Source organism: Polistes fuscatus, unplaced genomic scaffold (assembly GCF_010416935.1).
Source record: "Polistes fuscatus isolate 324 unplaced genomic scaffold, CU_Pfus_HIC Scaffold18, whole genome shotgun sequence".
Taxonomy (NCBI): Eukaryota; Metazoa; Arthropoda; class Insecta; order Hymenoptera; family Vespidae; genus Polistes; species Polistes fuscatus.
This window is the reverse complement of record NW_025113086.1, coordinates 1,882,824-1,902,301: the sequence shown is the minus strand read 5'-3', so window position 1 is coordinate 1,902,301 and position 19,478 is coordinate 1,882,824. Positions and strand designations below refer to the sequence as shown.

The 19,478-nt window shown below is 26.9% G+C and overlaps 4 protein-coding genes across 15 annotated transcripts in view; 2 read left to right on the top strand and 2 right to left on the bottom strand.

Annotated features, from left to right (window-relative positions):
- The window catches only part of LOC122515415 (trinucleotide repeat-containing gene 6C protein), a 30,231-nt gene extending 25,879 nt beyond the window's left edge, over positions 1-4,352 (bottom strand). For all 7 annotated transcript variants that reach the window (XM_043632740.1, XM_043632747.1, XM_043632738.1 and 4 more), the window contains exon 1: positions 4,180-4,352. The gene's annotated coding sequence lies outside the window, so the exon portion shown is untranslated. The remainder of the gene's footprint in view (positions 1-4,179) is intronic.
- A 607-nt stretch (positions 4,353-4,959) lies between these two features.
- On the top strand, positions 4,960-9,105 carry LOC122515500 (zinc finger protein 2 homolog). Of its 2 annotated transcripts, XM_043632877.1 has the most exons (9): positions 4,960-5,107; positions 5,588-5,614; positions 5,746-6,114; positions 6,226-6,744; positions 6,835-6,991; positions 7,071-7,289; positions 7,641-7,783; positions 8,256-8,899; positions 9,040-9,105. In XM_043632877.1, exons 3-9 carry the CDS (start codon positions 5,872-5,874, stop codon positions 9,056-9,058), a joined length of 1,944 nt encoding a protein of 647 aa, XP_043488812.1. In that variant the 5' UTR covers positions 4,960-5,107; positions 5,588-5,614; positions 5,746-5,871; the 3' UTR covers positions 9,059-9,105. The 2 variants fall into 2 exon arrangements, with proteins under 2 accessions (XP_043488812.1, XP_043488810.1); XM_043632875.1 differs by lacking the exon at positions 5,588-5,614.
- A 414-nt stretch (positions 9,106-9,519) lies between these two features.
- On the bottom strand, positions 9,520-13,907 carry LOC122515496 (Bardet-Biedl syndrome 7 protein homolog). Of its 5 annotated transcripts, none has more exons than XM_043632868.1 (14): positions 13,779-13,907; positions 13,136-13,237; positions 12,853-13,051; positions 12,465-12,633; positions 12,277-12,353; positions 11,898-12,150; positions 11,544-11,809; positions 11,287-11,476; positions 10,987-11,067; positions 10,766-10,909; positions 10,565-10,686; positions 10,351-10,460; positions 9,900-10,179; positions 9,520-9,836 (listed from the first exon to the last, which is right to left on the bottom strand). In XM_043632868.1, the coding sequence occupies exons 1-14, from the start codon at positions 13,822-13,824 to the stop codon at positions 9,734-9,736; spliced, it is 2,142 nt and encodes a 713-aa protein (XP_043488803.1). In that variant the 5' UTR covers positions 13,825-13,907; the 3' UTR covers positions 9,520-9,733. The 5 variants fall into 5 exon arrangements, with proteins under 5 accessions (XP_043488803.1, XP_043488805.1, XP_043488807.1 ...); XM_043632870.1 differs by having other exon boundaries at positions 12,498-12,633; XM_043632872.1 differs by having other exon boundaries at positions 13,784-13,871.
- A 241-nt stretch (positions 13,908-14,148) lies between these two features.
- On the top strand, positions 14,149-16,522 carry LOC122515498. The gene is made up of 3 exons (XM_043632874.1): positions 14,149-14,305; positions 14,395-15,148; positions 15,285-16,522. Exons 1-3 carry the CDS (start codon positions 14,264-14,266, stop codon positions 16,496-16,498), a joined length of 2,010 nt encoding a protein of 669 aa, XP_043488809.1. The 5' UTR covers positions 14,149-14,263; the 3' UTR covers positions 16,499-16,522.
- The last annotated feature ends 2,956 nt before the right edge of the window (positions 16,523-19,478 follow it).

Here is a 19,478-nt window from a genome sequence, read left to right as displayed (position 1 = left end):
AAGTAACGTTGAAAAGAATACATTATAAAAAAAAAAAAATATTCTAAGAGCATAGTAAAAAGAACAAATTTGTGTGTGTGTGCATTATTGACAATGCCTAGGAATTGCTAGCAATAGCGGATTTCCGGCTTCGAACGGTAACATAACCATAAAAAATGTATCTAACAAATGCAATTGATTTTCATATATTTAACACGTTATTTTACACGTTAAACTTGATCTTCAGGCCACGTGTACCACCGGTGGTACACGTAGTCATATTTATTTAATGCGCTAAACATGAAATGGCCTGAACGACAAGTCAGACAAAAATGGCTTGGCACGGAACGTGTCAAATATTAATCATAACTAATCGATATATAAAATGAACAAATAAATATTATATTAATGAACATATTATAATTTAATTATAGAGTTATGCTTGTTGTGTTATTGTTATTATTGTTTTTATTGGAAATCCTACCTTATCGAGTTGATGCCGTAATACTCAGCGTATTACGGAAGGATTTGATCGATTTTAATCTTATTTCTAGCGGTCGTACTCGAACGCCTTCTCATTACATCCACACATACACGTGCATAGATGCATAAGCGTGCGAACACGCGCATATACAACCCATATATATGAAATGCGTGTATATACACATACTACACACTGTAAGTGTGTAGTATGTGTGTGTGTCTTCTTTTGTGCGTGTCTATTTGTGTCGCTTGATCATCGTTTACATATGCGATCGTAGATGATCATGATGATGATGATGATGATGTTGATGATCATGATGATCATGATGAAGTTGCTACTACCTTTACATACACACATACACACACACACACTTGATCTGTTGGTGGTGTTATGTTACTGTTACACTCTGCTACTACCGCTACACATTTTAGTCGAAAATAATGCTATTTATAAAATCCACCACAAATAAGTTAAATAAGTATCGGTCGTGGTATGCATGTATGCATGCATGCATCTACGTTTTACGTTGCATACCACGACGACCAGTGTACTGTATTACTTGTTTTTTTTTCTTTCTTTCTTTTTTCTTTTTTTTTTTTATTAAGTAGAAATCAATGTTTCGTGGTTTTTTCCAGCCGGTAATAAATTAAGTTGGGATATATTAACTTCTTTTTCTGTCTCTCTTTCTTTATTTTTCTCTTTTTTTTTAATTTTATTTTGTTTTTAAAAACCTGCGGTATAGAAATAAAGGGAAAAAGAAAGAGAGAGCGAGTTTATTGTTTCCTATATTTTACACACACGTATATACATATATATATATATATATTAATAATGTGTATTGAGATCTAACTTTTTTTGGTTAGAATTTTATTTTAATATTATTTTTAATAAAAATGTTGTATTAAAATTTTAATGAATTATTAAAGATATAACAAAACAATAATAATAATCATATTTTTATTCAATATAATAATTACGTTGTTCACGTTTCTTTTCAATTTTATTCTCAGTTATTATATTATAAATAATATTTTATAATATATATATATATATTCAATACACAATATTTTATGCACAAGCATATAAGAAATACATTTGAAATATTTCCACCCTAGACTCGATTATCCGTTGAACTTTCATTTATCCGCCTAGTTTGACCCCTTGATCGTATTGGTTAATCAAGATTCTACTGTATAATATATTTTACTGTATATATAATACTGATAAAATATATGAATGTAATAATAAATGTATGAATGTAATAATAAATGTATGAATAAAAAATATATATATAATATTAATAAAAAAAATGTTATATATATAAATAACATAATAAATATTAATAAATTATATTAATATTATATAATAAATAAATTATTATATAAAATATATAATATATAATATATAAATATAATTAATAAAATAATAATAATAAATAAAAAATAAATAAATAATAAATAATAATAAAATAAAAAAATAAATAATAATAAATAATAATGAGTAGATATTAATGATCAAAATGAATGACCAAATGGTTACCAAATAAAGTTGAGTAGCATAAAAAAGAAGGTTTTGCTACTTTTACTAAAAAGAAAAGCAAACAACGGGCGTTGACGTTTGACCCCTATTTATCGGTATGCCGGAAACCACGATAAATTTGTAAATAGTTCATCTCAAAAGCATACCACTTTGAATCTTATATTACAATGTATATATATAAGCTATAATACTGCATACAAATGTACACACATTCGCGTAATAAGTAATAATAGAAATATCAAATTTAATATTTTACTTTTAAATTTCCCGCCATTTTAACGGGGAGAAGAATATATCGTTATTTTAACTAATATTATTTATTATCGTTATTGATTGATTAAAGATAACTATCTCTGTTTAAAAAAAAAATAAAAAAATGAAAAGAGAAAGAGAAGTAAAAGAAAGAAAAAAGATTAGATTAGGATTTTTTTTTTTTACAAAAATATATCTAAATACGAGAAAAAATAATAAATGGAATGAGATAATAAATCGATAGAATTCAATTCTAACGTTACTTTCGTAATTTTGTGACTTATATTTCAACAAAAAAGTAATTATTTAAAAAAATATATTCAAACTATTATTAAAAATTATTAATTAACACAGTCATCATTTTTATATTAATAAATTGAAACAAATTTATTATAAAATGATATTAAAAACATTAAACAGTTCTTCGTGGCTCAAGTGGTAGAGCGTTCTTTCGGTATGCGAAAGATCCTGGGTTCGAATCCCGGGCCTCTCGATTTGACCTGAACTCGACTGAAACTCGAATTTATTGGAAGAGTTTTTCGAACGACAAATGCGTCAGGGTTGCGTTACTAAATAATATTAAAAAAATTAAAATAAAATGATTAAAAAAACTGATAGTTAAAAAAAAAAAAAGAATAAATTAAATGAAATTTATTCACAATTTTTCAAATCATTTAAAAATATATATCATTCTGCATAAACTCGATTATTACATTTGTAACCATTTATTCGTAATATTTATTACTCAAGATCAAGAAATTATCAATTTGAAAATAAAGTCACACGTTTATCTATCTATTAATTTATATCTGTCTATCTATCTATTTATTAATCTCTTAACGTTTACATCAATATCCCTTATTACAACATATTATCACTCGAATCTTAATTCTTCCTGGAAGTGAACACGTTTTAAGATAAGAAAAACACACAATATTGATTTCATGTAATACTTACTGATTTCATTTGTTATCACTTTAATTGCTTCTCATATTACATACATAAATTAAAAATATTATTTATTATGTATATATAATTATGTGTAAACAATTTATATTCATTGACTAAACAATATTGAAAAAACTAATTCAAATATTTCAATGAAATATTTAATATCAACATTGCTAATAAACATAAAAATGTTATAGTAAAATCGTATTTAAATTATTCATTTATCTATCTCTTTCTCTCTCTCTCTCTTTCTTTTATAGTATTCATATAAAAATTATGGTAGCGTATACCCTGTCACTTTCGCTCCAACACATACACACACACACGCATACGCATACACACCTAAATCGTATTCTCGTAGTACCAACGCGTACTCTCAGAAAGGTCGAATTATTTCTTTTTTCTCTTTTTCCCGTTCAAATATTTCAAATATTTCTAATATTTGATGTTATTTATAAATTAAAAATTAATAAAAAAAAATATATATATATATTTAAATATACTACACACATATATTCTAGTTAGATATGACAGATATTTCCCTTTAAGGTCAAACGTTCACATCAATATGGAAGTAACTCGTCATTGTATTAGAAATCAAACGTACAGTATAGAGTTTACAATTTTAAAAACATCTTACGTAAGTTACTGGGTCCTACGTTTTCTATTTCAACGCCATACGAGTCCTATTCGTGCTTACATACACCTATACATATATATATATAATATATATATATACATATATATATATATATAAAACATAAAAAAACACTTACGTATTATATATATATATATGTGTATATATATGTGTATATATATATGTATATATATATGTCGGTTATATTTATATTTGAAATACGTAGTACGCGACACGAAATGATGATCAGAAGAATGCGTAGAAGCAAATTTTTGTTCGATATATTTAACGGTATATATCATATATAAATTTGGATTATTATTTAAATGAAACTCACCTACGGCAGCGTGTGCAGTGGCGTTAATATCTGAGGAAGGTCTCACTATCACACGAAAACTACACTTTTCACACACTCAAAAACACATTTCGTACAATCAAGGGAATTCTTTATTGAAAACGAGCCTCCATTGCTTGGCACGGAGTTTCTACGAGCTATCGCAGCGCTACGTTGGCTCGCTGTTTCTAATCATAAACAATACAATTATATGATCACCAATCCGTTAATACTTTTGTTTTTGAGTATGATATCTATAAACGGAATAGACCAATCGCGTGCATTCTTTGTTTTCATTCGCTAATGCAACTATGTTGGCAAAAGCTCATTGGTCGCTTTATCGTTATATATATCGATATATCGTTATGTATTTATTCTCAAAATATCAAATATCTTTTTCGTATACTAAATTTCTATTGGTTCATTTTACGAATACCAGGAGAATCGTCTAATCAAAACGAGTCTCGTTGTTGCCAATGAATACTTTTTATTATTTTCATTTCTAATAGTTAACTCTTTGTAATTTAATAAATTCCTCGTTTTTAAATGGCTATATATATTTTTATATTTTTTTATATATATGTATGTAATATAATGATTAAATAAATTTTGTTGGTTAATTTTCGTAACAAATTTTTATGCGAATGAATTTTTGTAAGAATGTTAATTTTTTTGGAAGGAATGAATATGTTTAGAACTATAGTAAATAACGTGAGAAAGGATGAAAAATAATAATTGTTATATTTATTAGGAACGTATGTGTATTAATAGTTATCAGACAGGTGGCGTGAAAGTATAACATCCGTTCTAATGGCGTCAGGACACAAGCACTGTTGTCACATTTTGTTCTACAGTGTTTCAATATTTTGATTTATTTATGTTAACCAGATAATAAAGAAAATGGGCAGAACATAAATTTGGACTATAGAAGGTGAATAATGAAAGATGGAGAAAGGCAAATTTATTACTGTTATTTGTGAATCAAGTATTGAAAATTGTCGTGTGTTCACTGAGTGCAGTGACCTTGGTTTCTCTGTCATTTCTGAGCTCACAAAGGCGCGCAATTTAAATCTTAATTTACTTTCAATTTGATAATATGACGTTAACTGTATGTTAAAATTTTCTTACTTTTTAAAAGAAAACAAGAACAAATTTAAACAATTTTATATTTTGCAATATAATTTGTATAATTTGCAATATAAAAATGTAAGAAAAATCAGCTAAATAATAATAATAATGCTAGTAATATATCATTAGAAATATTCATTATTACTATCGAATATTAAAATGTTCATTTGAATAATATAGAATTAATTAACTTTAGTTTAATATTTATTAATTTGCAATGGTACAAATTATTACAGTTTTAAATTGAATTTAAAAAAGACTGTATCACTTTTTTTATCGATAGCAACATAACATCAATAACCTATTGTAGGTACAGTAATTTTTTGTATTATTCAATAATGTATAAATATTATATATCTGATTTAAATAATATATAATATCGATTAGAAGAGATTATTTTAATTAGTAAAATTACTTGACTAATAATTTCATTATTACCAGGTACAAATATTTGCCTCGCACAGATGGATCAACAATAAATTTTGAAAAATATTTTTTCAAATAATAGTAGACACACGTACATACATATTATATATCTATATAAATATAGATATAATAAATATTACTATGGAGGTGACAACGGAAGAAGCACAAGCTGTATTATTAGAAGGTATGGAAGGTGATCAGTACATCACCATACAAAGAGCAGATGGAGAATCGATGAGCAAAGGTGTACCTCTAATAACATTAAATGGAGATTTAATTTCTGACCGAATGGTAGTCGATATGATTAATGCTGGCGTTGGTACTGATTATGGTGCTGCGACGCAATACTATGAAGCTGATTTGTTGCCTCACGAATTAACAGAAGTAATAACATATTAATATTTTTGTGTATGTAATTTATATATACGTATATATAAATGTAATTTTATTGATATATATTTTTTTTTTTTTTTTTTTTTTTTTTAATATTACTAGGAAGATCGAAAGTTAGCGGCAGCTTTAGTTGCTGTTCAATTACAACAACAACAAAAACATCAACAACTTCATGGTCAATCGCAACATGAAGATTCAGCACTGCCAGACGTTTCACATTTAGAAACATTAGGACCCGTCAACAGTTACTCCATACAAACCGTACCCGAACCAAATCCACCCACTATTTATCCAACTATACAATCGTTTAAGAGAATAGGACACAGCATTAAGCAAGAATTTATTAATGTCAAAAGTGAATACGATGTTAATGTATCGGCTGAAAGTAGTGAAGATACAACATTGACTCCTGGACCTAAACGTTCTTTACCGCATAAAAAACGAATTCCTCGTAAATTGAAACAACAAAGTAAAAAAAATTCAGCTAAAAAAGATGTCGGTAAATCTAATCAAGATTCTATAAATGTCGAACAAAGAAATGAAATGCAGGTACACGTATTCGAATGCGAATTGTGTGGCTCTAGATATAGTAGCCAATTAAAATTTTTTGAACATTTGAAGGTAAATTATTCAGTTTCTTTTTTTTTTCAACATTTGTCTTATTATACCTGTTTCAAATATTCTATTATTAATTAACGAATTACTTTTTAGGTACATTACGAACCAGTTAAGCAAGAGACTAGAATAGCTCAAGCAACAAATACTAATATCACAATATCGGTACCGGAAACGGTACAAGGCCTAGAAAATACTGTGATAGAAGAATTTAGCGAACCAGAAGATATTATGGAAGGAATAAGAGGTGTGGGTAAGTATAATTATTTTGCGTTCTATTAATATTCTTGTTTTATTCATTTGTTAAAATATATTCTCATTGTTTTTATCAGTCGAAGAAACTGCAGCCCACATTAATGATGAAACGGAATCTCCTTTATCAAATACAAACAATGAATCGATGTTGTGGGCTATTACCGATGTGACTGATCACGTACAGAGGGACCATGTAAGAACGTCTACAACTACAGAACAAAATTTACATGAAAAAGAAAAGACTGATATCCCGCAGACAGCAAAGAAAAAGAAAACTTTGAAAGCACGGAAATCAAGTACGTATAATAAAAAGAAAACCATAATACAATAGTTAAAATATTAGAGCAAACAAAATCATTTTGAACAGAAGAAAAATTAATTTATAATATTATTTCAATGAAATAATTTTTCATTAATTTTTTTTTTATGAATTCTTTCTTTTTTTTTTCTTTTATAAAATTAAAGCACTTTCTGATGATTTTTTTATTTGTAAATTGATTACTCTGTTTGTAAATTGATAAGAATCCATATTTTTTTTAAGTGAGTATACATTTTTCAATTTAGTGAACATAGATGATATTATCACAATATTGAATTAATTTAACGAATACAAATTGAATTGAATCAATGAATTGAATTTATTTTAGATGATGAATTGACATGTCCTCAATGCGATCGATCATTTCATCATAAGAATAGTCTCGTTTATCACATGAGATCGCACAGTGGTGAAAGACCACATCAATGTGAAGTTTGTGGAAAAAGTTTCTTTGCTGCTAGTGCTTTGAAGGTAAATAAAAATAATGATAACGCAGTGTTTAATCCTTTCGATACAGTTTTGTTGTTCACTGTACGGATATTTGCATCATAAATAAGATTCTATTGTATAAGCTATACAGTAGATAAAAGATTGAATATTACAATGTAATGCATTTTAAAAATTAAAAGCCGATGTTATATATTTAGTCATCAATAGAACACAGAGCATTAAGTGATGAGTAATTATTGTCATTGGTAGTATCAAAAGGGTTAATAAATTATATCATTACTAATACTATTACTATTACTACTACAGTAGTGGATCAAGTTAAGTGGAGGCCTCCCAAGTGGTAAATATTTCAGGTTCCTCAAACTAAAGTTAGAAAAAGAAAGGTTTCAAAACAATGAAAATAAATTTTAAGAACTCGGGATCCTGCTTAATTCGCTACTGTACTATTAATAATAATAATTAATTATATATGATGTAATAATTAATTTCGTAGGTACATAAGCGTCTTCATAGTGGCGATAAGCCATATAAATGCGAAGTATGTGGTCGTCATTTTAGACAATGGGGTGATCTTAAATATCATTCGACCAGTATTCATTCAGAACAAAAACAATTTCAATGTGAATATTGCGGTAAAGATTTTGCAAGGAAATATTCTTTAATAGTTCACAGACGCATTCATACAGGGGAAAAGAATTATTGTTGTGAATACTGTAATAAAACATTTAGAGCGAGTAGTTACTTACAAAATCATCGTCGTATACACACCGGTGAAAAGCCACATCCTTGTACAGTTTGCGGAAAACCATTCAGAGTACGAAGTGATATGAATAGACATTTGAATACGCATTCTCGAGGAAGATCTGATAGATCTTTAAATAGAATAATGACGGGGAAAAATATTGAAGAGGATAACGATAAAGGCCAATCTAAAATTATTCATGATCTTATGAGAGATTTTAAACGTGAGGTAGAAGGTACTACCAGAGTTGTAGAAATTGTTCTACCCGATGATAATCCTGAAAGTATATTACCACACGCTGGTGGACAAACTTTGGAATATACAGTTACAACAACAGCGGATGGAAATTCTGACAGAGATCCTTTAGAAGCTGTTGTTCGTACCACTGATAATATGTATGTATTATTACACTTCTTTTCTCAAAATAATTCCATAAATATTAATTCAAAAATATTCTTTTATACATATATTATATATATATAAAAATAGTTGACATTCAAAATCATTTTTTCATTTTATTTTTTTTACATTTCAGGCAATACTTTTTTATGTAATTAATAATGACAAATAAAATAAGAACATTGTATAATTTTCATCTACGTAAATGTGCGTGTAAGAAAATATATTTCAATAATTAAGATGGATGCGAATATAAGAACCAAAATAATACATTATTTTAATCTTTTAATTGCATATTACGAAAATAACTTTAACTTTTTCTATAATAGTATTATCTTTTTCTTCTTTTGAACTTTGTAATTTATATTCAACTGTGGAAAGTACATAGTAAAAATAAAAAAAAAAAAAAAGAAAAAATATAAAAAAAAACTAAAACATTGTATATCGATTTAAATATACACATAATTAGAAATATATTCAGACATATATATACACAAATATAAACTGTATATATATACACATATTGTAACTAATTATGCTCTCAAGGATAATACATATGTAAATTTTTATGGTTAATTAATGATAGCTAAGAAAATATATTTTTTACTTGGAGATGTTTATAGAAATCTGTTGGTCCACTTTTTATTCACCCACACTTAGACATATACATGTAAATACATACAGTGGTGTCCCAGAAATGCGAACTATCAAATAATATTTTTTTCTTATTTCCACTTGTAGAATATGCTTCCACAGTTTGACCAATAAATCCTGGAACACCCTGTATATATTTTATTTCAATTCTTACTATTTTCCATAGTTCAAATATTTCATGGAGAAATAACTTTACCAGTAAAAATTTGTAAAAGTTTAACGAAATCTTTTGATTCAAGCGAATCATTTAATTTCTCAGCTGCAGATTTACTACTAATCCTATTTAAAAAAAAAATGTTAATTAATTGTATACAAAATTAATAATAATTTAATTAATTTTACCTGCGAGCTCCTTTAGCTCGTTCCCAATCGACGTATAAATCTGTTATAACGCCATGTAATCTGTTTAAAACTTCAGTATCCTTTGCCATTTGTGATCTAATGTTTTGTTCATTTGCTATTAAATCTTGATACTGCGAACACAAATTATCTTTTGGATTAGTCTTCAATTCAAATTCTTCAAGAGCATCTAAAATCTTGATTTTTTCAATTAATTCATGCGCAGCGTCTAATTGTGGTTTTACAAGTTCTAATACTCTTGAAATACTTCCAATTGAAACATCTAAATAATACAATTAAAAAATATATAATATTTTCACTATAAATATATTGAATATTCTCAAAAGTTAAAGTTAAAACAATTTATTCAATAACAGTTTTTAGAAAATCTTTTTATATGTCTTTAGGACTAATTTCTATCAATCAAATAAATATAATAAATAAATATTTTTACCACAAAATACTTCTAATTTAATTTTTCGTTTAGTTGCTTCTCTTGTCAATATATCTCTAAGTATAATAATGGTCGATATATTTTCTCCCAAAAATATAGCGCTTCCTTTTCTGTAATAAAATCAAAAATTAAATTAAACATGTATGTGTTGAAGTTGCTTAACTTTTTATTTATAAAAAAAAAAAAGAATAAAAAGATAGAATTATTAACTAACTTATATTTACACTTCAATATTGTTCCAATAAAAGAGGATTTATATATTAAAATAGCTTCATTGTCGTATAAATGAGGTCTTTCAGGAATATCGGGTAATACAAGAGAAAGCCATGCGTGCATCTGAAAAATGAATTACATTAGAATATATTTTATGCTTTACAATGATAAAACATTTATATTATTAATATCTTTTTGATACCTCAGCAACTGTGAAATTACCACTCAATCTTAATTCATTAAAAGGTCCTCCTCCCAATGTTTCTACATCCTCAATGTGTTGTCTTTTATGTGATGATAAGGCATATATAGGTACTAATATTCTACGACAACATTTTGGTTGTACCTATTAAATCAAATATATAAATATAATTATTTATCATTGAAAAGTAATATTTAGATTTTGATAAATTTAAATAATACCTGAGATGTAACATAAATTTGTAAAGTACCAGGTTGGCCTTCAATAGTTCTTAATCTCATTTCTAGTCGATTAGTATTGATCTACAATTTATATCAAACTATAAGTATTTAAAAATATATCTTAACTGTGTTTAGCTACCATAGGCTGCTTTTATTCTCTTCAAATTTCCTGTCGAAAAATGCTAGCGCATTTTGTTGATAAAGATAATTGATGGTGATCATGTTTTTTGAAAATCCTCCGGTAGCCAAACGGTTAATAATAAATATATACATATATATACATATGTAAAATATATATACTTGACATCTGTACGTAGCAAGTATGAAGTTTCCTTCTTTCGGATTGCACATAGATAGACTTACTACTGCACTATTATTTTCAACATCTAACAAAACTATCGGTGTATCCGATTGTATAAGAATATTATCTATCGATGTATCCAATTCTACCGAAAGTGAATAAGATGCGTCTTCTTCATGTAAAACCATTCTAAAAATAATTTACAATTATAATTTAGTATATTTCAACAATCAAAAATGAAAGATAATCAAGTTACCTGTGTTTCACAGCCAATATTAAAGGCGCTAAAGGATCAGCCGTAAAATTAGTAGTTTCTCTTTCTTCTGCAAGTTTTTCTTCCAACTGATGTATTTCAAGTTTCAATTTTGCTATGACCGTATCACTTTGCCCAGCTTCTAATAATCCAGGTGGTTTAGTAGTTAAACCAAATATTCGACCGGAATAAGTAGTAACAAGAACTTCAGGATAACCAACAGCACCAATGATTCCACCCATAACTGTACTAATACTTTCACCAGCATTCTATACAATATTGTTTTTGTTTGATATTAAATAATTTTATGCTCCTTTATTATATGAAGACTACGACAGATAAATATGTAATATTTACATAACGGTAACGTAAAAACGGTGATGTATCTTCATCTGGAAACGTATATACTTCAATGATTCCATCCTGTCTTCCGATAAGTATATCCACATCGTCTTGCAATTCAAATGTATCCAAAGAAGTTATTTCAGATCCCATAGAATTAATCAACCAAGTAATTCTTAACGTTTTGTTTCCTTGAAGAATTAATAAACCAACTCTACCATCGATAGTACCTAACAATACACGTTCTGATGATTCCGTTTCTTTTTCCCTAAAAAAAGAAATCAAGAAAGTAAATTACGCTTAATATAATTTACGATAATTGAGATTTTTATTTAATAATCACAAATATTAATTCAATAATTATTAATATATTTATATAAACTATTAACAGAACCTATATACAGCAAGCACAGTAGGAATACTTGGCAATCTTAAAACTGTTGGCCTCATTGTTCCATGTAAGACACGTACCTAAAATAATATAAAAATAAATGTTAGATAAATAATATTTTTTATCAATGAGATTAGACATATTAATAATTTTGTCACACACACAATTATTTTTCTTTTAATAATACTAACTGCGCAATCACCACAAGCGAGAATAGCATATACCATAGAATTGTCGCCAGGTAAGAGTACGACATCATTTAATATTTCACCAGCCAAATATGAATCAGCATCTTTGCAATCATGATATCTATGATAAAGATCTCGAGCACAGGCTGCTAAATCTGGACCAAGCACATATCTGTTCAATATATTACATATAAAGAATTTGTTAGTCATTTTTCATGTATACATTGAATATATTGTAATAAAAGCATCAACTTTGTGTATATCGACTAATAAATGTATATGTTTATTACGCTTTAAATTTCTACCCTATAAACATATTCATGTATTAAATTAGTGTTTCATTGTAAATGAGATAAATTATTAGAAACATGTAATTAATGATCCAACTTACAAAGCAGAAATAGGATCCAACAGACTAGTATCGAATTCTAAAAATAATTTTCCTTTTTTAGTAAAACCTTTAACGGAATTTTCATATGCAACAAAAATTTTATCTTTCGGTGTTCCAAGTGAACCACCAAGAATCATTTTATTAATCTTTGGTCCGGGTAGTGATTTGAATAATGCTTGTAATTCTCCTTTCTTTGTACCTGTTTTCAAAAATCAATATCATCTCGTTTCTGTATATAAAAATTATTTTGTATAATTTATTAAAAAAGAGTTAAATGATTTACCAAATACTTGAAGTATACCATCATGATCAGCAACGGCAAACTTTTGAGTTTGTTTTGGATCTGATGGAGGAAAAATTCTGGTTGTACCACGAGAAGTAACACCTACAGAAATATAATCAACACGTGAAAGCGTTAATGTCATTTTGTTTTTTATTCAAATGTTAATTACAAATTTATAACATGATTTAGAAGAATTATGTATAATAAGTAAAAAGAATTCTATTGTGTGGGTTTGTACAAGTGGATCAATTTAACCATAGCAACGATAATGTACAACAAAGTATATATAGAAAATAATTTATTAGAAAATTCTTAAAGAGTATGGATTATATATATATATATATATATATAAATTAGTTTTATCGTTATTTAATATTTAATAATAATTACTAAATTATTGATACAATAAATAAACAATAATATATATTATTTGATTTGATTTACATAATATTTCAACTCTCGAAACGATTATGGTGCATTTATTCGTATATTAAATAGACATTTGATTTATGGTAATTGATTCTAGTGAAAGATAATATATTTTATTTAATAATCCATACTATATTAAAATACATAATATTTTATTTCACAATTGATTATATCAAAATTTATCAAATGTTTATTTTTGTGCCATTTTTCATACCTAACCTAAAAAATATAGAATAGTTACAATAAGAGAAAAAAATCATATAGAATCTACACGCAACTGAAGTGAAATTTCTTAAGTTTCCTCTACTGTCAGCAGAAGTCTTGACCAATCGATATTTTCCATTTTTCCCCAGCAACTCTTGACCAATCGATATTTTTCATTTCTCTTCTGCAAGTCTCGATTAATTGATATTTCCCTATTTTCCCTCGCAAATCTTGACCAATTGATATCTCCCATTTCTCCTTTGCCAATCAAATAATGTATTCATTTGAAAATTATTTCAATGTATAAGTTAAAAAGTATAAAAAGTATAGTTATATTTTTTAATTATTTTTTTTTTTTTTAAGCATGGTAAACCTGTATCCGGGGATTTCCCTTTGTAGTGAATATTATCTTACGTCTTATCAATGTTATTCTAGAATAAGACGTAGTTTAGTTTGGGTGGAAAGAAAGAGTTGAAGAATTTATTTCCTTAAAAAATGGAAATTACATCAGAAGTCGACTATTTAGATGTGCAGTGGGTTAGTATAATGATATTCTATTTATAAATTTGATCAAAATATATATTACGAATATTTTGTTAACGTTTTACGTATGTTTTTTAAAACAGAATGAATTGTTGGAGAAAGCTGTCGTCTACCAACAAAATTTTTATGAATTACTTCCAGATTGGACGGTATGTAAAAAGAATGATTATAAATTAATCAAACAAAACATAGGATATGCTATATGTGGTTCACCAATCTTCGAATCAACTTCCGATTCGAATAATATTTTATCTATTGATACTGAAAACATAACAGACGATACGAATATAAATGATCTTGTTCAATATTGTCCTAAAATGGAGAAAATCATAAGTGTTATTTTACAAAAGATTATGCAATATAGTAGTGAACCTAATACCGATTTTATACATTATGGAATCATATATAATATGATTTTTCGTAATAAATTAACTCAGCAATGTGAAATAAAGGATAAAGAAGAAATAATTGCTGTACCTGTATTTAAAATAAAACACTACAATGATAATAGTGAAAATGAGGTTTTTAGTATTTGGTATTTAGATATTCAAGGTAGAATATACAAAAGTTGGGAAGATTATATATTGAATAATAATTTTCCAAAGTGTACAATGGTATACCCAAAAGATGGTTATTACCAATCGAATCCTGATTTTCAAATTACTCCAGATTGTTCAACTGTATGGTTAATCGCTAAAGATTCTTATGAATGTTCGAGTCGTGCCCAAGTTATGTCTACAGTTAACTTGGCAGTTAATACGGTGGGAACTTCTGTTACTGTTGGCATAGGAGTTGCTTCGTTCTTTACTCCTGTCGGTCCACTAGTTGCTGCGGCAGGTAAATAAGAATTCTCAGCATTAATATAAATTAATTCTAAAAAAGTTAATCTCTTACTGTTAAGCCATTTAAGTTATTTCTTTTCTTTTTTACTAATTATTAGTTTTTTTTGTTAATCATATTTTATTACAAATAGGAATGACAGCGATGACTGCGCAAGGTGTTTGGACAATTGGGAAATGTTCATCAGAATTATACGATAAAACGATACACGACGAATCCATCAGTCCATTTGATCAAAACAATTTATCTGCTTGGTTAGGAATAGCTGGATGCACCGTTGGATTAGTATTTCAAGGTAGTACTGTTCTTCTTCGGAAAGCTGCTGCGGAAGGTATAATGGTCAGCCGAGTAGCCACAACAGCGTACGACATTATGATAGTAACCAATGTATCTATCAATTTGATCGGTGTTGGTTATAAAAGTGTTCAAATTTACAACAAATATAAGGAATCTGAAAGAGTTGATATTCAAGATATATTTTATTTAGGAACTCATGTATTGTTCTTTATGAATTCTGTGATAAATATTAAATTTGCTAATGATGTAATCAGACAAACGCAAGGATTAGTATTAAAAGAGTTTGAACAAAATTTGCGCGATGAGAATTTGCTCAAACGGTATGAGTATGCACAAAAGAAAGCTAGTACAGAATTTAATACAAATAAAATAGAAGAAAATGCTGCTATTATACGAAACTTTAAATATTATACGATAGATGACGTGACAGGAACATCAAATAATAGTTTTGCTACACCGTCGAGTTTTTCATTAAACTTTGTAGAAGGAAAATTAAAATTAAATGGAATAACTTTATTAGATCCGATGTCATTGGTTGTTACATTAGGTAAAACGTTTTTGAGAAATATCAAGGAATCGAATTCACAATCAACTGAGGATACACATAGTTTAATAAAAATACTTGAAATGTTGCTCACTAATTTTTATAAGAGTAATGATTGTCAAAGTGAAACAAAATTACCTGTTGTTGAGGATTTTAAAATGATCATAGACGAATTGAAGAGAATTAAAAATTCTAAAGATATATTAATTTTTATATTCAATACATCTGTTACTATATTAAAAAGTAAGAATAAGATTGAGTTTTTGGTCGAAGGTTGTCGTTACGTATGGGATTATGTTAAACAAAATATGAGAGAAGCAGGATATGAAATATTTACTACATCTGAGAATAGTTATGATCATAACAGTTGCATCAATTACATGCGATGTCTTTTTGTATCAATATTTGATGCAGTTGACTTAATGGTTCAACGATTTTTTAACGCGCTTCAACAATACGTAAAGATGATTAATCAAAATTCATCGCAGAAATATTTTAACATTTAATAGAAGTTAATCACAAATAAATTATTGTTCTCAATTATTATATTTTTATTATATATACAATATGTACGTTTAAATATTACCGAAAAAAGAAAAAAAAAAAGAATAAAAGTTTAGATTACAATATTTGATTTAAATTGTATCTAGTAGTTCCCATGTAAAAAAAAAGTACTATACCTATAAGTATAACGGAAGTACGGTATGAAGATGAGCGACGTCATCTGCGTTTGGTTTTAAAATTCGTTCGTATGTACCGTTTCTCCTCCTCCTTTTCCTCCTCCTCCTCCTTCTTCTCCTTCTCCTTCTCCTTCTCCTTGTCGCAGATCATCAAAGGCGGAAAAAACTAAGAAAGAAATGCCTCAACTATTCGAAAATCCCTTAAAATCATTTCATGCTAAATCAATCATCTTCTTTCTAATATTTTAAGCTTTTCTTCGCTTGCTTTTAATAAACGTTCATTTATATATATCCGCCTATATTTATTGTGATATATTTAATTTTAAATTTGTATAATTATATAAATTTTATTAAAATTTTAATAAAATTATTAAAATTATTTTAAATTTAAATTGATTATAAATCAATTCAATTTTTTTTTCCTCAATCTAATTTTATTAATCAAAATTATTATCAATTTAAATTTTATTAATTAAAATTTAAATAATTTTAATTAATTATAAATCAATTCAATTTTTTTTGTCCTCAATCTAATTTTATCGCAATTAATTTTGTTGTTGTCATGTTTTTTAAATAATATATACTTTATCCAATTTTTTATTCGCGAACAGTGGCGTATCGAGTCAAACGAAGGCAAACTCGTGTTTAAAAAAAAAAAGAAAAAATAAAATTTCAAGAAAAAAAAGTAAAGTGATCAAAAAAGTTTCATACCCCACAACGCGTTGAGTAAATTTATTTAAGAAAGATAAACGTAACGAAAAGAGAAATTTTTAAACCTCGTAGCTTTCTTCGGCAACTTGAGTGCGTGCTGTTTAATCCGCCACTGTTCACGAATAATATTTTAAAAATCATTTTCATTTATTTTTATTTTTACGTAAAAATTAATTCAATTTATCGATCAAATTTATCTTTTATATTTTTTCTTCTTACATGAACTTTTTTTTATATTTTTTGGTATATATATCTGCATACGTATAGATAGGTTTCTTTCTTTTTTTTTTCTTTTTCTTTTTTATGTGAATGAGTAACACGCCCATCGACGATTTTCTGAACGAAAAGGAAACGTCATCCCTTCGTTAAGGGATTTGTATTTGTATGTATGAATATATATACGTGTGTGTATGTGTGTGCGTGTTGTTACTTAGAGTGTTGCTTTTTCGACGTAACTAAAAAGTAAAAAAAAAAAGGAATAAAAAAGGGTTGTTACCGTTAACGATTTATGATAAAACGTTCTAAAAATGTTCCTATCTTTTTCTTTTTCTATCCAACAAGTAAAGTAATTCTTTTTAAGGATAGAAACAGAGAAAGAGAGGGAGGGAGTGAGAAGATTTTTGGTTCTTTACTTTCTATCTTTCTTTCTTTCTTTCCATCTCAATGGTTTCCTCTTCCACCTACGCGTATAAATCAATTTTCCTAAAGAAACATTTTACGTGTATTTATATATGTGTGTGTGTATGCGCGGATATCTGTGTGAGTTGATATACGAGCGTGTGATTCATTAACCGTCTCTGATGAAGCATGTGTTAATGAAGAGAAATGTCTTCTCTTCTTCTAATCCACGTTTGGTGATAGAATAAAATATAAAAAGGCTTATGCGTTTTTTATTTTTGATCTACCTTTAAACGTGAAAAATGTTTATCCGTTTTTGTTTTCGAATAAAAAAGAACAGAAAATAAAACACAAGAAGAAGAAGAAGAAAAGAATAACATTTAAATGAAATTAAAATGAAATAAAAAACAAACAATTGCAATTCACAATTTCATACAAAATTTCATGAACACCGTGTAGACAATTATAGTTATATATTCTGTCATTGAATTAGTATGATTTCAATGGGATGATGATTTATTAATTTTTTATTAATTTATATTAATTTATTATTTTATAATTTTATTTCTTTTATTTTTTATTTTATAATTTTATATAATTAATTTTATATTATAATTATTTATATTAATTTGTTATTAGTTTATATTAATTATTTCGTTTATTTTCGATATCGATGATTATAAGATTCATTTGATTTCGTAACTAAATTTTTCTTTCTTTTTGAAAAATTTGATTCGATTCGATTCGTACTCTCACAAAAATTGAAATAACTTTATTTATATGTATATGAGTATGTGTGTGTATATATATATATGTTCCGTCGTTTCTTAATGGTTTGAAGTCCACTTAAGCTAACAAGATAGCGTGGAACAGCTGTTTCAATGTTAACGAAACGGTACAGCCGGTCTAGCCTGTCAAAAGATTATACCGAGAAGAGGAGGAGGTGGCGGGAGGGAAGCAAGAGGGATTGGTGTTTGAGTTATGCATGCGAATGCAAGTGTAACCATCAGCGTTACACCTTTGTATTAATCTGTTTTTACTTCTTTTTTTAAATTTTCGTTCCTATTTTTTCCTATTTTTATATGAATTATTTTCATATAAAATTATTTTTTAATTTTGAATTACATTTTATTATGAATTATTATTATTATTATTATGTATGACAATTCTTATACGATTTATTTTTAATTTATTTTAATTTTAATATTATATATTATATTATTTTTTATTATTTATTATTATTATTGGTTATTTCAATTATAGTAATTTTATTTGTTATTTATTTAATAATAGTTTTTAGTTAATATTATCGGTGGGCTACAAGTATAATGGTCTTTTCGCGTTTGTTTTTTTACTTTCGATATGTCCATCTTGCGAAATATTCGCAGAGACCAATCAAATATCAGAATTCATGAGTACTGGGCGTGACTTGTTTTCTACCTGTATCGCGATGACCAATCAGTTACGTCTACTGTTA

Excerpts from the sequence above, each read along its gene's own strand:
- LOC122515500 (XM_043632875.1), top strand. The coding sequence starts at position 5,872 with ATGGAGGTGACAACGGAAGAAGCACAAGCTGTATTATTAGAAGGTATG. Across the intron at positions 6,115-6,225 it reads TGCCTCACGAATTAACAGAA|GAAGATCGAAAGTTAGCGGC; the intron begins GTAATAACATAT and ends TAATATTACTAG. Across the intron at positions 7,290-7,640 it reads TTTGAAAGCACGGAAATCAA|ATGATGAATTGACATGTCCT; the intron begins GTACGTATAATA and ends AATTTATTTTAG.
- LOC122515496 (XM_043632868.1), bottom strand. The coding sequence starts at position 13,824 with ATGATTTTTTTCTCTTATTGTAACTATTCTATATTTTTTAGGTTAG. Across the intron at positions 11,810-11,897 it reads CGTTTTTACGTTACCGTTAT|AATGCTGGTGAAAGTATTAG; the intron begins GTAAATATTACA and ends AATATTGTATAG. Across the intron at positions 10,461-10,564 it reads ATATTGAAGTGTAAATATAA|AAAAGGAAGCGCTATATTTT; the intron begins GTTAGTTAATAA and ends ATTTTATTACAG.
- LOC122515498 (XM_043632874.1), top strand. The coding sequence starts at position 14,264 with ATGGAAATTACATCAGAAGTCGACTATTTAGATGTGCAGTGG. Across the intron at positions 14,306-14,394 it reads ACTATTTAGATGTGCAGTGG|AATGAATTGTTGGAGAAAGC; the intron begins GTTAGTATAATG and ends TTTTTAAAACAG. Across the intron at positions 15,149-15,284 it reads TCCACTAGTTGCTGCGGCAG|GAATGACAGCGATGACTGCG; the intron begins GTAAATAAGAAT and ends TATTACAAATAG.